The 20,226-nt window shown below is 37.3% G+C and overlaps 1 protein-coding gene across 1 annotated transcript in view; it reads left to right on the top strand.

Moving 5' to 3' along the window:
* The window catches only part of MID1 (midline 1), a 172,843-nt gene that overhangs the window by 139,976 nt on the left and 12,641 nt on the right, over nt 1-20,226 (top strand). Inside the window, exons 6-7 of the mRNA XM_027835321.1 lie at nt 1,031-1,174; nt 18,850-19,011. Of these exons, the coding sequence (XP_027691122.1) occupies nt 1,031-1,174; nt 18,850-19,011 (306 nt within the window). The remainder of the gene's footprint in view (nt 1-1,030; nt 1,175-18,849; nt 19,012-20,226) is intronic.

Genomic DNA, 20,226 nt, shown 5'->3' with positions numbered 1-20,226 from the left:
TTGAACTCAGGTCTTATTGACTCCAAGTCTGGCATTCTGGTCATGGTGAGATAACCCTGCTTTGCCATTCACTGTGTGACATTGGGCAAGTTCCTTAGCCTGTCAAGGTCTCAGTTTCTTCAACTGTAAAATGATGAAGGTGGAATAAAGTAATTGTCCTCTAAGGTCCCTTCTGGCTCTAAATTTTGCTTTTGTGATGATTACCCAATAAATGATTATCCATCCAGTGAGGAATAACCATCTCCTAAGATTGCCCATCATGCTTTATATGCCACTTCACTTCTTTTTCTGTAGGGTGAGATGGGGATTGGGAGGAGTGGAGAAGAAATCCGTGGATATAAATGCATTAATGCTATCGTTTTGCCTTTGGAAACATCATCTGATAAGTGATGTGTAGTTCAAAAGGAAACACCTAAAGCAGGGATTTTTAACCCATGGTCCATGCATTGGGTTTTTAAAAAATATATTTTTGATAACCAAATTCAGTACAACTGTTTTACTTTGTAATCCTAAGTGCTTTATTTTTGCATTTGAAAACATTATTCTGAGAAGGGGCCCACAGGTTTCACCATATATCTAAAGGTGTCCTTAACACACCCAAAAAAAAAATTAAGATGCCTTGATACACAGTAAAGTGAGAAATCCACTTTTCCATATTGCTCAATCACTTTCCAGTAGATCTCACATAAGCATAATCATGATATTTCTGCACTTTATTCCAGATTTTTCCCTTTACATGCCAGAAAAATTCTAGTAGTTTGTCTCCTTCTTCCTAATGGAATGGTAAACTGATCTCCTAGTTCAGTAAGGGTATGTCTGGACTTCCCCAGGCAGCCTATAAAGAGGAAAGAAAGAAAAGATCCCTATGTTTGACTTTGATGAAAATCTCCTGAACTCAGTTGCAATGGTATTGGTAGAGGTAAATGTCTATGGAGGACTGATCTTTATTGTGAAACCTCCATTCTGCACTGGCATTCTGGTCTCAGGTGAATCAATTAACTAATCATATCTCATTCTTATTTTCAAACAGCTCCCAACTCTCCAACAATTAGAGAAGAACTCTGTACTGCTTCGTACGACACCATCACTGTGCACTGGACCTCCGATGATGAATTTAGTGTGGTTTCATATGAGCTTCAGTATACTATCTTTACTGGACAAGCTAATGTTGTTAGTAAGTACTGCCAATCTGGCTCATTTCTTAATTTAATCAGGAGACCCACTGTCCTTGGCTCTAATTATAAATGAAACTGAAGAAGTGGAAAAGGTAAATGTAGTATTAATGGTCACTACATTAAAAAAGAATCCTGCTTGTTGCTACGTACACCAGTAGTGTGTGCGTATTGATCCTGCTCTGAAGGGAATGTTTAGACACCATAGGGAATGCCACTGAGAAACACCAAAGGGAATAATTCACTATCTTGGATTGAGAATGAGGCTACAAATCATTTTAAAGTTTAGTATCTAGGACTGTTATTTGATGGTATCTAATGGAATCAGGAAGACTCATCTCCCTGAGTTCAAATCTCGCCTCAGACACTTACTAGCTGTGTGACCCTGGGCAAGTCACTTAACCCTGTTTGTCTCTGTTTCCTCATCTATAAAATGAGCTGGAGAAGGAAATGGCAAACTACTCTAGTATCTTTGCCAAGAAAACCCCAAATGGGGTTGTGGAGAGTTGAACATGACTGAAATAACTGAGCAATGATGCCATTAATTAGAGGCAGCTTGGTACAGTGGTATATACAGAGCAGCCCTTCGATTCAGACAGACCAAGTGTTTAAAAGTCCTACCTTGAATACATACTAGTTGTGTTAACCTGGGAAAATCATTTAAACACTCAGTGCCGTCAGAATTTCTCTAAGGTTACAAGTTGAAGAATAGATTCTGATATGCAGTAGTTGAGGGAATTTCTTCATGAAGAGTTCCTTTTACCAATGGTATTACATACCCTAAAGTCATTATTTTAGTGCTAGAAGGCACCTTAGATGCCATGGAGTTCAACTTGTTCACTTTACAGATGAGCAAAATCAGTCCCAGAGATCACAAAGGATCTCTATCTGGTTTTCCCAAATTGCCTCTAATTAATGTCATTTGATGGTGTGTAGCATAGCTTAGTGAGTTCTCACACCAGGCAAGAGATCTGTCCCCTTTCATGTTTCTCTGCTATTTCTATGTTCTCCCGTTAAGGCAAGGTCAACACATACAGACTTCAGATGACACTAATGTACCAGTAATTGGAAATATTCACAAGGACCAAAAAGAAAGTTGACAAGTTAAGTGTTATGAGTTTATACAAGGCATTCCATTGCACTAAAATTTTAGGGACACCCTGTATAATCTCTGTTAATTGAAACTGCAGAGAACTAAAATAAATCTGACTTTGAAGTTAATCAGGTTTAAGCTGTATATGAGATAGATTGAGAGAGAGAAAAATAGATATATAGATAGATAATGAATGGAGAGATTGATGTAAACATGTGTTGTAATATATATGTAATATATTAAATTATGTAATATACTATATAAATTATATACATATGTATTCCAATTGAATTCAGATCAAGTCAGAAGACATTTTTTTAAAGTACTCTACTGGGTACTGGTGAAATAGAAAATGTAGGTATGACATAGTCTTTGCCCTTATCAAGTTTATAGTCTAGAAAAGGGACTCTTCAGATTTTCTGTGTCATGGAACCCCTTAAGAGGGTGTTGAAGCCTATGGACCCTTTCTCAGAATATTTTTAAATTAATAAAAGAAGATACATGGAATTAAAAAGGAAAACATCATTTTGAAATATAGTTAGGAAAATATTTTAATTCATGGACCCCAGATTAACAACTCCCTGATCCAGAATGGGATGTGACCTATAATAGATATATTAAAATAATTCAAATAACACAAGTGCACCAGAGACATGCAAACAAACTTCTGTGTGATGTCCACAGGGGGATGCCACTAATGGCTGTACTTATCAGTAATCATGTCATGGAGGTCCTTGCATTTTAGATGGGTTTTTAAAAAGAGAGGTAGGAATTCAAAAGATGGAGATAGCAATGGGCATTTTGAGCATAGCATGAGGCTTGCCATGTCAGCAGCAAAGCATGGAGGATGGTAAATGGTTCATTCCAGCTGGAAGGAAGAGAAGGATTTTAGATGCTATGGCTAAAAAGGGATGGTGGCAGAATTTTATTAAATAATAGAGTATCTTATCACAATGAGTGGCAGTAGTTTCAAATAAGTTTGGATTATATTTCATTGCAAGCGTTTTTCCTTGAATACCAGACCGAAGCCAAAGACATGAATGGGGAAAAATAGAAAGTAGCTCTGATGCTCAACAAAAAAAAATATGTTTCATGATAAACTTAAAAAGGAGCCTAGACAATCCTCAACTCTTATATAGTGGGCATAAAAATAAGTACTCTTTTGTCTACTCCTCAAGCTCACATCCATCTTTCCACAGGAGACCTGGCTGCTCCTGCCATAGGAACTCTTGGGAGATGGGTATTGTGGGAATGAGCAAAAGGACTTGAACTTTTTTTAAGAACCAGTTCTAAGGCGGCTCAGTGGATAGAGGACTGGGCCTGCAATCAGGAAGACTTTTCTTCTTGAGTTCAAATCTGGCCTCAGCCACTTACTAGCTATGTGACCTTGGGCAAATCATTTAGCTCTGCCTCAGTTTCCTAATCTGTAAAAGGAGCTGGAGAAGGAAATGACTACTCCAGTATCTTTGCCAAGAAAACCCCAAATGGGTTCACAAAGAATCAGGTACTACTAAAATGACTCAGCAGTAAGAGTTCTAAATAAAGGAATGAAATCATGAAGTAGAAATAATGGAGAAGAACTCACCCCAAGTTACTCAAGTTTATTGCTTCTTTCCTGGAGTACTAGATAGAATTTTAGGCTTGGAGTCAGGAAAACCTGGGATCAAAGCCTGCCTCATACACTTATATGACCTTGTGCAAATCACTTAATTTCTTTGAGCTTCAATTTCCCCATCGTTAAGTCAACAAGCATTTATTAAGCTCCTACTGTGTACCAGGTACTGTGCTGAACAATGTAACATAGGGATAATTACGGCACGTACCTCAAAGAGTTGTTGTGAAGATCAAATGAAATAAAATACACAAACCTTGAGGTACTATAAAAATGTGAGTTGTTATTGTGATTTCCACTGGTCCATGAACTGACATTAGTTGACTTGATAACCAATTTCTACTGGTCCATAAAACCAAAGGTTCTTATATCTTAACACTTCCAAAATTTAAAAAACAAAAATACAGAGTTCTTTTTCTAATCCTCTTCTTAAAATCATGCCTCTCCCACCCTCTGTTCTTTCCATCACCTGGTTTGTATTCATCATCTCTTGAGCCTTGGCTTTGAGACTGCTGAGAACAGAAGAGAATTTAGATATTTACTGGTATACTTTGGGCTAGGGAATACTGCTAGAGGTTGCCTATTATGAATGAGCATGCCTCCTGCCTAAAAGTATTTCACCAATTAGAGTCATTAAACAAGTCTCTTCTTTAGCAAATGCAAATTCCTCTAGGTATGTAGTTATTCAGCTTTTTGTATAATTTAATTAAGTCTGGTTGCTTTCATCTTAACAATTTAAAGAAGTTAGCTGCAGTGAAGGAATGAAAATTTTGATTAGGGTAGGAGAGAGAAAAAGTTGATAATCTCACAACTGTATACTTTATAGAAACAGGGAAACTATGTGTAGAGTAGTATAGTAGTAGTATAGAGCAGTAAATGTGTAAAGTATGTGTAGTATGTGCAGTGGGTATTTAGGACACGAACTCACATGTCGTAGGTGGAAGAAATTGCCAACTTCAAAACATGAGCCAGGACTACTCCTTCAATATGAAAAGGATACTCCCTTTTCTCCTTTTCTACAACTCAACATCAACCTTCTCTCCTTCCTCTTTCTCTTTTCTTCATTCATTTAACAAACACTTTTCAAATGCCTATCACGTGCAAAGTACTAGGCACCGGAGATATAAAACCAAAACTGAAATAATCCTTGCCACCAGGGAGCTTTTATTCTCTATTTCCTATTCTTTCTCTCTACTATATGCCATGTAACCTTGATCTTGGAGCTTGGACTATTTATTATTCAGAACTACAGTTCTACCAAATTTTAGATGAGTTATATAGGCTCCACTTCTGTGGGAAAATGTCCTCCTAGTACCAAAACTGACTTACAAATGGATTTTTGGAATATGATTTGCCCATAAACGTAACCCTGCCTATTTACATGGAAGTATGATGAAAAATCACCTCGTGGAAAATTCAGACTAAGTTGATTACAAAGTAGATTTTCAGTGCAGCAGAGAGGTTATCATATTATCTTGAAAGAGAACCTATATACACCGAAAGAAAAATCATTTTAATTCTTTCTCATCTTATCCTTTTATCCAAATAGGAAGACTACACACTTGTAGCACAAAAAAAAAAAAAAAAGATAAAGGGAGGCTGTATTTTGCTTCTCTCAACTCTTCTGGCAAAGCTAACTCAGACTAATCTTGAGTTTATTAGTTATTCACTGGACAGTAGTTTTTGTGCATTCTTTTAATAAATATTTATTGAGTGCCTTTTATGTGTAAAATACTGTGCCGACTAACATATGAAATAAGACATTGAATAAAACACAGTCCTCATCCTCAATAAGTTTATAGTCTAGTAATGAAAAGTAAAAATTTAGTAGGTCTAGTAAAAAAAAAAATTAGTTATAGAGTTGACCAGTGTCAGTTCATGGACCAGTACAAATAATAATGATAATAACTCACATTTATACAGCTCTTCAAGGAATATACATAAATGTGTATGTTTCTATGTCATGGTCATACAAATCATAATTTGAGTGGAATAAAATATGGAGACAACTGGGTGGCACAGTGAATAAACCATTGAACCTGGAGTAAGGAAGACCCTGTCAAGCTATTTAACCTCTTCCTTATTTTCCTCATCTATAAAATGAGGTTAATAACACCTATCATCCATGGTCATATTTGTAAAGCTGTCTGCAAACTTTAAAATGCTATATAAATACTAGTGTTATTTTTTAAAGACTAAGGGAGTTTAGAAGGAGAGACTATAGCAAGGGCATTGGGGTAGGCATGATGAATGAGGTGGCACTTGTTCTTAGCCTTGAAGAATGGGAAGGATTTTGTAGGCATAAAATTGGGAGAAGACATTCCAGTAAAAGGCATGTTAACAAAGGTGTGGGGGCAGGGAAGGGTGGTACACCCAGGGAATGGTGTGTAATCTAGTTTGACTGTAGCATGGGGTATGTGTAGGAGAGTAAAATAAACTAAGACTAAAAATGGGGATAATAATAACCAGTGTACAAGCTGATAAAGACATAAAAGCTGGCCTTGAGGATCTGGGCTTTATTTGGTAGACAGTGGGAAACCACTCAAGTTTTTTGAGCGGGGAAGATAATATAATCATAGATTTATCTGGATGTTTTGTGTAAGGTATCTTGGAAAGAGAAGAACTTGAAACAAGGGAGGATATTTGGGAAGCTGTTCTAATAGTCCAAGTGAGAAGTTATGAGTGCTTGATCTAAAAGAGTAGAACTAAGGGGTTCAAGTCAAGAGATGTTGTGGTCATAAAATCAACAGCCCTTGGAGTCTGACTGGCCCTTTGGCTAAAGAACAGGAAGGAATCAAGGATAAAATTCAACTTGGGAAACTGAGAAAATATTGGTGTCAATATTGGGAAAAAATAGAAAAATCAAGAAATGGAGCAGGTTTGGAAGGATGAGGATGTCTCTAATTTTGGACATATTGAATTTGAAGTGCTAGTGGGACCATCAGGTGGTGATATTCAACAATCAGAACTGCATGACTGGATTTTTTTTTTTAATTTGAGGGCTAAAGGCATGAAGTGATAGCTTATGCTATGAGATTGGACAAGGCTGCTGGGTAAGATCATGTATAGAGGAAAAGTCAAAGAACTGTGCCTGGGGAAATATTTATATTTAAAAGAAAGGAAAAGGAAGGAAAACCAAAAAAACCAGACAGAGAAGGAACAGTTTGAAAGGTAGGAGAGTTAAGAAAGTACATTGTCATGGAATTAAAAAGTAGGGAGGCATTTCGAGAAGGACGTTGTGGCAGATGTGCTTTGGAGAGAATAAGGAGAACTGTGAAGAGACCATGAAAACTCATCATTAGGAGGTACCAGGTAACATTTCAGGAAGTGGTTTCCACTAACTCTTGGGGACAGAAGATAGATATTTTCTGAATATTTTTTTCCTTGTTGGGTGTGTATCAGAATATGGTAAAGAAAAATTTATTCTTTTTTTAATGTCTTCATGAGCTTACACATTAGTTATTACTTCTGATTCATTTTTACTTTTGGTAAATTAATTAACCAACCAACAAGTATATTCAAGGCTTACTATATGTCCGACCTGTATTAAGTGTTGGAGATACAAAGAAAAAGCAAAAACAATCTCTGCCCTCAAAGAATTTGCATTCTATTGGAGGTGACAACATACATATGAGAAAATCCCAGAGTAGGTGAAAGGTAGCCTTTGGGGAGGACTAGAAACTGTAGGACAAGGAAAGGCCTCTTATAAAAGTTATCATTTGAGCTGTATCTTAAAGGACATCAGAGATTCTAAGACTTAAGAGTTTAGAAGGAAGAGCATTCTAGCCATGATGGACAATGAGGACAAAGGCATGAAGATGTAAAAAGAAATGTCTATTAGGGGCAGCTAGGTGGCGCAGTGGATAAAGCACTGGCACTGGAGTCAGGAGGACCCGAGTTCAAATCCAGCCTTGGACACTTGACACTTACTATCTGTGTGACCCTGGGCAAATCACTTAACCCCAATGCCTAGCCAAAAAAAGAAAGAAAGAAAGAAAGAAAGAAAGAAAGAAAGAAAGAAAGAAAGAAGAAAAGAAAGAAAGAAATGTTGGCTAGTGTAGCTGAACTGTAGAGTTCATGACAGGGAGTTATGTGATAAAAGACTGGAAAGATAAGAAGGTGCCAGGTTGTAAAGGGCTTTAAATTCCAAACAAGAGTTTATATTTGATCAGAGAGGTAACAAAGAGCCATTGGAGTTTATTGAGTAGGATGCTGACGTGATTACAACTGTGTTTTACAAAAATCACTTTGAGAAGATGGGTTTGGGAGAAACTTGAGAATGGAAGTCCAATTAGAAAGCTATTCCAATAGTCCAGTCACAAGGTGATGGGAACCTGAATAATAATGGTAGCTGTGTGAGTGGAGGGAAGGGGATGTATGTGAGAGATGTTCTGGAGATAGAAAAAAAACAAGATTTGGTAACTGATTGGACATAGCAAGAGTGAAAAGTCAGGCATGACACCGATGTTTCCAATCTGGGTGATCAGAAAGATAAAGGTGCCCTCACTGATATCTAACTTGAGAAGAAAACAGGGTTTTGGAGAATGGTAATGAGTTCTGTTTAGGACATGTTGAGCTTGAGAAAATTATGGGTCAGGCAGTTCAAAATGTCCAGTAGGCAGTTGGTGACATAAAACTAAAGTTCAGGTGAAAAAGTAGTGTTGGATAAATCTGAGACTTATCTGTGTGGAGATGACAATTGAATGATCTCAGAAGGAAAGGGTCCAAATCTGAAGGAGCAAGTGTCCACACAGTGCAAGTTCAAGAATATAACACGGGGGTAAAGAGTGTATAACGTGTGAAGATTTACTTCAAGCCAAGAATCAGCCTAACTCAGGATCATTTGATGGCCCTTGTAAATAACCACCCTTATTCCTCTATCTTTTCCTTGTACATATGCATGTCGTTAAAGGCAACCTAATAGGTTTAGATAAAAATAAGACTTTTTTTTTAGGCAATTGGGGTTAAGTGACTTGCCTAGGGTCACACAGCTAGTAAGTGTCAAGTGTTTGGTCTGAGTCTAGATTTGAACTCAGGTCCCCCTGACTCCAGGACCAGTGCTGTATCCACTGTGCCACCTAGCTGCCCTAAATAAGGCTATTTTTTAAAAGATGCTGCTGTTTTTCAGTCATTGTAGCTATGTCCAACTCTGTGACTCCATTTGAGGTTTTCTTCACAAAGATACTGGAGTGGTTTGCATTTCCTTCTCTAGCTCATTTTACAGATGAGGAAATTGAGGCAAACATAGTTAAATGACTTGCCCAGGGTCACACAGCTAGAAAGTATCTGAGGCCAAATTTGAACTCATATCTTCCTGACTCCAGGTCTGGCACTCTATCTACTATGCCACCTAGCTGCCCTAAAAAGGATACTATTGATGCTTAATTATTAATATTTAGGAAATCTAATATGTCATATATTTTCTTCCTAGCCACATTTTAAAGAATCTTATTATAGTAATTATGAAGTTTTTCAATTGCTGCTCTTTAACTGGATCAGACATCTAATTAGCAAATATCAGAATTTAAGTGTCTCATTCTATTTTTACAGTTAGAAGAGTGTATTACTTGGAGAAAAACACCAGTTTCACAATTAGCAGAAATCTGAGTTGTGGTATTGTTTGTTTTTTGAAATCCATTTGTGAAAGGGTAGATATTATTTCTCCTACATGCAGCCTCGGTAAACAGGGATAGTATATTTTTTTAAAAAATAAAACCATCTTAAATGATTATTGTGCTAAAGAAGTAGAATAATCTCTTTAAGACATGCAAAGTATAAAAGGCTTATCCCTTCTAAAGAGAAAAACACAAAGATCTTTTCCATTTTGTTATTCTTTTGTTTGTTTTTGTTTTTTTTGGTGTGCATCAACTCTAAATGGAAGGAAGCTGTTTTGAACCTTCTGAGTTATGGCCAATCCACACACCTCTATGTACTTTTACCCTCACTACTCCCTCCTGAGCAGTTGATGGGTTCTGCATCATGTATCTAATAAGCCCAAGCATTTCTTTGAAACAAAAGCCAACGTTTGTATTGTGTTTGTTCTTACATAATGTCAAATGAGTCAGAGAAAGGGCTGCAGTATATTGGGTGAGTCCCAACTGTGTGTAGGATTTATGAGAAGATACTGACAAGAATTATGTTTAGACTCCTTGAGACACACAGGTACCATCTTTTGCCTGTTTTTGGTATCCCTAGCACCTCAAATAATGTCTCACGCATAGTAGATGCTTAATAAGTGTTTTAAAAAGGATGAGAGAATATAAATTGGTTTTGGTCTGAAGTCACAGATCAATGGCAGTATCAGAGATGGTATGATCACTGGCATTACACCCTGTTTAGCATCTGTGTATATAGAAGAGCTATCCATGTGTAATAAAAACCAAGGTTAACCTCCAACATCTCAGGCTGGAAGTATGCATTCTAAAGGGTGCAATGATGGTACAGGTGTTCAGCCAGAGAGCACATAGGGACATAAGACTGAGCCAACTCAGGCTAATAAGGATTTCCATATTAGAAGCCAACTTTAGAAATAATAAGCTTAGTGTTGTGGGATGGATACTGCTCATGGATAATAAGCTGTATAACAAAGTAAGTTACTCAAAGAAGGTATATTTCAGAAAATGTTAGAAAGTATGGGGAGTAGCATTCAGGGAGACAGAAGATTTTATAGGTTCAGAAAGCCAAGTAAAAGGAGCAGAATCACTATTCACCCCTAAAGAGTATAGTAATCAAAATTCTTCACAGATCTACAAAGGATTGAAAGGACCAAAATTCTTGAATGACTATGTCATGTAGCTGGAATATGTAATTTGGAACAAGTTCAACTTAATGAATGGCTACCAGTATAATTTCTCAACCCCAGTTTCTTCATCTGTAAAGTAAAGATCATAATCCCTGGTTCTATCTGCCTACTTGAAGTTGATGTATGTGGGGACAGTAATAATACCTTACTTTACATAGCACTTTACAGTGCTATGCACTATCACACCCATAATACCCTAGATTGGGTCATTTGTGAAATGGGGAAAATAACACTTGACCTTTTAAGTAGGTAGGCTAGGTAGTATTATCCCCATTTTACAAATGACCCAATCTAGGCCCAGAGAGAAGAAATAACTTCTTGCCTATGGTCACCTAGCCAGCAAATGTGAAAGCTGGGACTCTCGCCCAAGTATTCTCTTTTTGAAATTTGGCCTTTTCATTATACATGTCAAATCACTTTGTAAACCATACAGTGTTCCCCATATTTGTTGTTGTTATTCAGTCGTGTTCAACAGTTTGTGATCCTGTTTTGGGGGTTTTCTCATCAAATATGGTTTGCCATTTCCTTCTTTAGCTCATTGTACAGATGAGGAATGAAGGCAAAAAGGGTTAACCACTTAAGTGACTTACACAGGGTCACAGCTAGTAAGTGTCTGAGGCTGGATTTGAACTCAGGAAGAGGAGAGTTCCTGACTGATTCCAAGCTCAGTGCTCTATCCACTACGCCACCTAGCTGTCCTGCTCCCCATTTACCATCCATTATTATTATTATGTGAAGGACAAAGGAGGGGAATGACAGGATTGTTATTTGAGAAATACTGTAGTCTTGTACACATTTCTCTGAAGTCGTTTTTCTTTGATTCTTATAAGGACAAAATAGAAAAGTTTCTCAAATCTTCGAATGCTAATGGAGCTATTGTTAAGCAGTTATTATCCCATCATGAATCAAGTGACTTGAAACCAATACTAAAAATCCTAACCTCATACTAAAACAAGCTGTATTTCAGGATCTATTGCATGAAATTAGTCTCTCCAGATAAAATGGTTTTCCACCTGGCTAATTCATAAGTTGTTTAAATGCATAAACACATAAAACATGTATAAATATTATATAGTAAAGCAGTTAAGTGTCTGGGAGCTCCCAGATTTACATTTGATGATTTCAGGAAAGTTATCTGCCTAACGTTTCATCCACAGCACCTGTTGCCAGAAAAGACTTTATGCAAGGAACGCATTCCAGGTCTGCCTCATTTACTGCGCAGGTGCTAAACAGACTGGTCCTCCCAGGGCTAATGTAAAACAATAAAGCAGGTGCTGACCTGACTTGGGAGCACATGCAGGGTTCTCAGCACTCTTTTTTTTCTGGTTTCTTAATTCAGCCAGACCAATGTAGTCAAGTCCTGAACATTTCCAAGTATAATATTCAAATAACGAGCTAAAATTAAAAGCCAACTCAATTACAGAAAAGGTTAACAATTTTGTCTCTTAAAATAACAGGCAACACTAAAGTTTATCAATCCTTTTGATTAAAAGAAGTAGAGTTTGGGTTCCATTTTGGTTAAAGGTTTTGTTATTCAGTTGTTTCAGTCATGTCCAACTCTTCATGACCCCGTTTGGGGTTGCCTTGGCAAAGATACTAGAGTAGTCTGTCATTCCCTTCTCCAATTCATTTTACAGAGGAGGAACTGAGGCAAACAAGGATAAGTGACTTGCCCAGGGTCATACAACTAGTAAATGTCTGAGGCTGGATTTGAACTCAGGAAGATAAGTCTTCCTGACCCCAGGTCCAGAGTTCTATCCACTGTGCCATCTAACCGCCCTAACTAAAGGTTGCTTAGGTCAAATGTCATGGGATGGCTCACCTGGAATGGGCCTTCAAGATCCTCTATTCTGATCTTCACCATATACTTCATTACTTCTATTTAAACTATGATCTCATCAATGCATGAGCACCCTGCGACGGCCTCTCATATCCTCTTGTCCTGGGCTACTCTCTTTCATATTGCTCTGTAAGTCCTTTGCAAGATGTCTAATCAACATGTTAGAGGCCTTCCACAAATCTGTTGATAGCGTGTGGGTACCAGTGCAGCATAACTATCCATGTCGTTTTCATCCATTTCTATTGCATGGCTAACCCATCTCCTTTTCCTATAATATAGCTCTTGGATGACTATTTAACACAACATTTTGCTCAGTTGGCTGTTGAAAACATGTTGTGGCCTGTCTATGCCTATGATGCACTTCTCCATGGCCCTTTATATGAACAACAACTTTGATTTTCCAGTGACTGTGGTATTGTATGATTTATAGATATCACACAGTACTAGAAGAAAATCTATATTTAAAAAAAAGATAGATTTGGGGGAGAAGCCCCAAAGTCATTGAAAAGCATTGCAGAATTTCCCAAGTACAACCCAGACTGTCTTCCTCCTTCTTGGCCCAGTTTGTTATGCATATGCAATATCTGTCAAGATATATGTACTAATGGACCTGTTGTTTTCTACTGCATAACATATTATGGTCATTGTTTACATTCAGTTCAACAACAAAGACAGATGAGGAAAATAGATCTTTCCACCAAAGAACTTACAGACTCAGGTTTTTTTGTTAATTTTTGTCATCAGAAGGTCTGAGTTCAGTTCTAGCTGTGCCCCTTACTATTACTGAGGCAGTTAGTGATGCAGAGGATAGAGTGTTATACTTGCAGAATGGAAGGTCTGAGTTTAAAATCCTGCCTCAGACACTTATGAGCTGTGTGACCCCAGGAAAATCACTTAACCTCAACATAAAATAGGGATAATAACCCCTACCTCTCAGAGTGGTTGTGAGGGCCAAATGAGATAATCTGAGTAAAGGGATTTGCAAACCTCAAAGTGCTATTTAATTGCCAGCTATTATTAATATCTGCCCAAGTGAGGGTAAGCTCCTTCACCTTTCTCAGCCTGACTGTCTCCTTCTGTACTTAAACTATCTACCTCATAGAGTTGTTATGAAGATAAAACGAGATAGTCTATGAAGAAATGATTTATGATTTGAGATAGCACATAATTTCTAGTTGTGTGACCCTGGGCAAGTCACTTAACCATACTTGCCTCAGTTTTTTTCATCTGTAAAATGATCTAGAGAAAGAAATGGCAAACTGCTTCAGTATCTTTGCCAAGAAAACCCCAAAATGGAGTCATAAAGAATCAGACATGACTAATTGATTAACCAATAAGCAACAACAATAAATAAAATTTTTATTATTATAAATTTGTACTTATTTTTAAATATTTCCACATTTTAAAAATTATATGGATTGTCTTTTTAAAAAAAAACATGAGGTATTAAATGAGGCTTATTTCTGATGGCTTCATACTTGACTAGAAACATAAAAATCAAAAGGCAGAATCATCATTAGGTTTTCTTATCAGTGTAATCTGTATTTAATCCATGTAATTAAAAGAAGTTCATGAAAGGTCATTAAACATAATGTTATTTTTAGAGAAGAAGAAATGTGCATATCTATCACATCTTTACAAAGAGGGAAAGGAGGTTAGCAGTTGGTTTACAGCTTCTCCAAGGGGTTTCCACATTGGCTATGTCATATAATGTTTTATAGCAAGATGGCTGGCTTGAATACAGGGGTCTGAAATCCCAAATGTAATTAAAATCTTGTAATGAGCTATAGTATTGAGAAAAATGTTCCTCGCCTCCTGATCTTATATGCTTGGAGACAGAAAAATGTATGATTGAAAAAAGGCAATTAGGGTTCATTATGAACTAATTATCTTGCAAGTTCCATCAATGTTCTTTAACACTTTGGGTTATATCAGAGAATTTGAATGTTGGACTATCACTTGGTTCTACAAATTGGTTTGGAGAAAAGAAAAGTTACCATCTTTGGAACCGATTTGTGGGGTATTTTCTTGAAAGTAAGATGTAAAACTTAACCTTCCTCCTCAACACTACACAGTGGGATACCTCAGTTTGGGCATTTAGGAAGAAGCTAGAGAAATGAGGCACCAGATGCAGGATGTTAAATAGTTCTGGCCCAGTGTCAAGAATAGCAAAATAATAGTAATAATACTCTCCATGTTTTCTTCTTCCACTTACTCCAAATTCCAAAGGAAAAAAATGGGAAATGTATCTTTCCTTCCATTCACCTATTATCTTGACAATCATATTGTGGAGTTGAATCTAAACGTCGACAATTCCTAGTGGGGATTAAAGCACATTATCCAAATATAAATTTACCCTATCCATTTTTGCCCTTCCATAAACCTTTCTGTTGTTTTAACATTTTCTGAAAATTTAGTGAACTTTTCTAAGTAATGAGGACAGCCTACCTCCCTTTTTATTTTGAAAAGATTAAAAAAATTAAATCATTGTTGGGCTAAGACCTTGGATTGTATGCCAAGTTTCAGTCTGAAGCAATTTTAGACATCTGTGTTATAATGTCCCTGAAAGCATTCCCACCACTAAATTAAACCTGAGCTTTGGGGTTGCTCAGTGATATAAAGTTTATTGAAACATTTTTACATTCACTTGCTTAGACCACATTAGCCGTTTTATTTCCACACATGAAACTAAACAATAAAATTGTAAAAACAGAACAGCAGGTAAGAGTCTCATTTTATTCTCTTGTTGTCTGTTTCATTTTGTCACAGTCGCCATCATGATTACCTACCTCTTGTTGAATGATAACAGTGCATTTTGGTGATCTGACCCTGGACAATGGAAATGCTTTGTTAGAATTTCTGCATTAATATTGTTGTTGTATGCTTATTAAATTCCAAAAGGAAGCTAAATGCCATTCAGGGCCCATGGTGCAAAGGTCAAAATTTTCCCTCTTTGGTGAGATTTAAATTTAATAGTAAGATTTTTGCCTCCACTAATAGCCTCCTTTGATGCCTCAGGGGTGGTATGGAAATGAAACCAGGCTTCCCAAGACTGTGCTAAAGAAGCAGTCCTACTAAACTGGAATGGTGTCCAGTACCAGTCTGGCAATTAACTATGTAGCTGTCATTCAAGGACCAGCCTGTGGCAGCTGGAGGCCTGGAGAGGCTGATTACCATAGGGTAGAGGTTGCCATCTATGGGACTATATCAATAAAATAACAAATCTTTAAAGCACAGAAGTAAAATTAGCCATAGAGTTCCTAAATCTCAAGGATTCTAAAGAATTGAGTTCATTTCATTCACATTCAAGGAAGAGGGAGGTTGAAAGCGATTGAGTTTGATAAGTGAGAAGCAGGGAATTGCTCAGGTTTGCTAACCATTTTATGGCAATCCGGCCAGGTTTTTCAAGTAGGGCTTGCTCAGTGGGTTTTCATACACAGGAGACATGGAGAGGAGAAAGGAGAAGAAGAAAAAAACTGGGTGTCTGACTGCTTCTTCCTTTGTCTTTCCCACCTTCAGATTTCTAAATAATACAGACCAAGTGTGGAATATTAGGCTTTTACCATAACTTTAAAGAAATTGAGTATTTTATTAAACACAATATTAAACATCAATATAAGCTATACTTTCTTGATAACTATTTTCATGTAAGTTAATTAATTTAAATGTATAAAATTTACTAATACCTTTTGAGTTCCTCTCTCTAAGTCCTTTTCAGGATCTTTTATCATTCTTTTTCACTTTTTCTTTACACAATTGTGATTAGTGTGTAATTCATTCTATTGGTTTTTTTTTAAAGTCTTTCCAGATTTCTTTGTCTTCTCATAATTGTCCAGCTTAATTGCATTATAGTATTCCATTATAATAATGTACAATGGGTTACTCTTACCCTGTTTATGAAATCTTATAGAGTTGGGATTTGGAAACGGGGCAGATAGGAAAGTTGTTCAGACTGAATGAATGAAAATACATTTACTATGTGCTTATTACTATGTGCCAAGCCCTGTGCCTATGTACTGGTGGGGGAGAAAAATTGCTATCTTTTTTTTTTTAACTTTATCATAGTCTTCATTAAGGAGAGTAACAGCTTGAAACTTCCTGTACAAAATGACTAATACAGAAATGTTTTGCATAATTGCAGGTGTATAACCAGTATCAGATTGCTCATCATCTCAGGAAGGGGAAAGAGGAAGGAAGAATAGAATTTGGAACTCAAAACTTAAAATAAATGTTAAAAAAAATTTAACATGTAATTGGAGGGAGAAAAACCACTATCTTTTTATCATGAGAAAATGACCAGAATGTCCAGTCATTAGAGATACGTCCCATTCATATCTTATTTTTTTGACTTGACTGATATTCCGTGACTCATTCTGAAGATATATCAGAGTCCTTTTTAACTCAAAGTGTGCTTTTGTAGAAATAAATAGTTTTGATAGAGCACTGCCCTGAAGTCAGGAAGACCTGAGTTCACATCCAGCCTCAGACCAAACACTTGACACTTAACTAGCTGTGTAACTCTGGGCAAGTCACTTAACCCCAGTTGCCAAAAAAGAAAAGAAAAAGAAATAAATAGTTTTCACCCTTAAGTATATATGTTTTACCAACAAAAGAAACGTGTGGAATTTCAAATCAGCTGAAGGGCACTTGCAGACTATTTTGAGAGGAGATGGGAACAATTTCGATAAGTTCTCAGGAGGTGTGTATTCCTATGTAGCTCAAAGAAGGGAGAGGCCCAGACCTCAAATTCCAATTGATGGAGGAAATTGAGCAGCCTCCGGAAACCTACTGACAGAGCAGTCACCAGGGATAAAAGGAAGATTTTGTTAGAGTGGTGACAGACGGGGGAAGGGAGAAGGTAGGCCCTGCCACTGAAGAACAGTTTCTAGCATCCATCAGCTTTTAAAAGTACAAAGAGACAGGCTTGTCCATACTCCCATGATCATAAATCTGCCTGCCTCCTAGCCCACATCCTGCAGAACCCTGCCATACCCGAGGCACTGTTTTATTCTTGAGGCCAAAAGATGGAAAGATAGTGCTAGTCAAAAAGTTCACTGTTTATTGACACTTTTCAAAGATCAAGCCTGGGCTTTGAGTTTCCTCTTGCTAGTATCATTGCTAAAAGTGACTTAACACAGTTATGGTGTTTTATCAGGTATTTGCCTCAGTTAATGAACACAATCTCTGCTTTTCCCCTTTACTGGTTTCTTCTCTTCTCTGTCCCAGACTCAAAGGGCCTAAGGCCCAGGAGTCCATAAACTTGTTTCTGTAATATTGCAATAACAGAATTTCAACATAACTGATTTCTTTTGTTCTTCTATGTATATTTTATGCATTTGAAAACATTATTCTAAGGAGAGACCTAGAGATTTCACCAGACTACTGAAGAGGTCCATGACAGAAAAGATGTTAAGAACATTTGGCCTACAAGGACATTAGGGTGGGCAGTAGAAAAGTAGCAGCCAGAAGATTCTGTTTTATTTTTATACTCTTCACTCTGTTCACATGAGAGGCTGCTTAATAAATATTTGTGAAATTGGATTGCAGGAGTTCTCCCTGCTGTTCCTGGCAATACTAACTGAAGTTTATAATCATATAATGAAATCTTTTAAGATGGAAAAAAAATTCCTCTAGAACATGAAACTATTAGAAAGGAATCAAATTAAATATTTGTTCAGTACCTACTATATGTGAGACACAGACTTATGCTTCTTGTTCAGTTGTGTCCAATTCTTTGTGACCCCATTCAGGGTTTTCTTGGCAAAGATACTGGAGTGGTTTGCCATTTCCTTATCCAACTCATTTTACAGATGGGGAAACTGAGGCAAACAGGGTTAAGTGACTTGTGCAGGACCACACAGCTAGGTAGCATCTGAGGGTGGATTTAAACTCAGGAAGAGAAGTCTTCCTGACTCCAGGTCCCATGTTCTGTCTACTGCACCACCCAGCTGCCCCAGGCTTATGCTTAATAAATGAGAAAAGTTTCAAGTGGATTTTCTATGTTTTCACTCTTAGGTAGAATGAGACAGAGGGTGAGATAAGGCTTTAAAATCTGAATAGTTATTTGGTCAGCTAGAAGCAGGTAAAATTACTTTTTAAAAAAAAGGCACTAGAGAGCCAGTTTTATATTGACCATGTTTCTTAGAGGAGTTAACACCCCCCCCCAAAAAAAGCAATACCTTATAAATACTTACCTTTCAATTTACTTCAAATTATGCAGCTCTTGAATGCTGCTCCTTAAGTTCTAAAGTGCAGCCTTTGGGGGGAAAAGAGAGAGAGAAAGAAGGAGAAAAAAAAGTCATGACAAAATGCATTTGGTTGAAATTGCAGGTTTGTGTAATTCCGCCGACAGCTGGATGATTGTGCCCAACATCAAACAAAACCACTACACAGTTCACGGGCTCCAGAGCGGCACCAAGTACATCTTCATCGTCAAAGCTATTAATCAGGCTGGCAGTCGGAACAGTGAGCCTGGCAAATTGAAGACAAACAGTGAGTAACATGAAACCCAGCCCTGTCTTCTCCCACCCTCTCTCCTTTCTACTGTCACTGTGCCTTCTTCCCTTCCTTCTTGACATTTGAAAGACAAGTGATTCAAAGCAGAATATCAAGTTAATGATCCCTTGTACAAGATTCCTTTATTTTATCTCCGATATCTGTCCAAATCCTTTCACCTGTCCAGGTCCCAGACATTTTTTCCTTCTGGGATAGTTTTTTTTTTTTTTCTGGGATAGTTCTTTTTTTCCTTTTTTCTTCTTCTCTTTTAGCTTTCATGTAGAGAGGCACTGTGGTATTTTGTATAGAGTGCTGGATTTGGAATCAAAAGGGCTTGAGTTCAAATCCTGGCTCTGAAACTTGCTAGCTGTGTGACCTTGATCAAGTGGTTTCTCTGAGCCTCAGTTTCTTCATCCTTAAAATGGGGGAAATGCTTTCTCTACCTATAAGGATTTGTTGTTTGGGTCTAGACTTGTGAATTTATCAGAATGGGGAACTCTCATCGTATAAGCCCTCACTCTGGGAATGCTACTCAGTAACTCATATATAACTTAAAGACAGGGGGAACTTAGACTTTTAGTGACTTGCTTGTGGTGATATAGTTAGTATGTATGAAAATTAGGACTTGATCTGGGTCTTTTTTTTATTCTAAAACTAGCATTCTATGGCATCCAGGGCCATCTCCAGTTTTCTTGATCTGTATCTTGCAACTGGATCTAGATGGCTCCTGAGGAGAGAGTGAGGCTGGTGACTTTGCATAGTCCTGCCTCACTTAAATCCAACTCACTTGCAAGTCATGTCATCCAAACAACAGCATTCTATACATTACAGTGCATTGCCTCTCTTACAGGTTTATTTGTAAGATTAAATGAGATTAAGGTATGTTGTTGTTTAGTTGTTTTTTCAGTGGTATTTGACTCTTTGTGATCCCATTTAGGGTTTTCTTGGCAAAGATACTGGAGTGGTTTAACATTTCCTTCTCCAGCTCATTTTTTACAGATGTGGCAACTGAGGCAAATGGGGTTAAGTGATTTGCCTAGAGTCACACAGCTAGTAGGTGTCTGAGGCCAGATTTGAATTTAGGAAGATGAGTCTTCCTGATTCCAGGCCTGGCACTCTATCCACTGTGCCACCTAATTGCCCAGGATTGAGGTATAGAAAAGTTCTTTGAAATCTATAAAGTGTTAAACAGATGTTCAATTGATAGTATTA

Source organism: Vombatus ursinus, unplaced genomic scaffold (genome assembly GCF_900497805.2).
Source record: "Vombatus ursinus unplaced genomic scaffold, bare-nosed wombat genome assembly UNPS02014814.1, whole genome shotgun sequence".
NCBI lineage: Eukaryota > Metazoa > Chordata > Mammalia > Diprotodontia > Vombatidae > Vombatus > Vombatus ursinus.
This window is presented reverse-complemented; position numbering and strand designations above follow the sequence as displayed.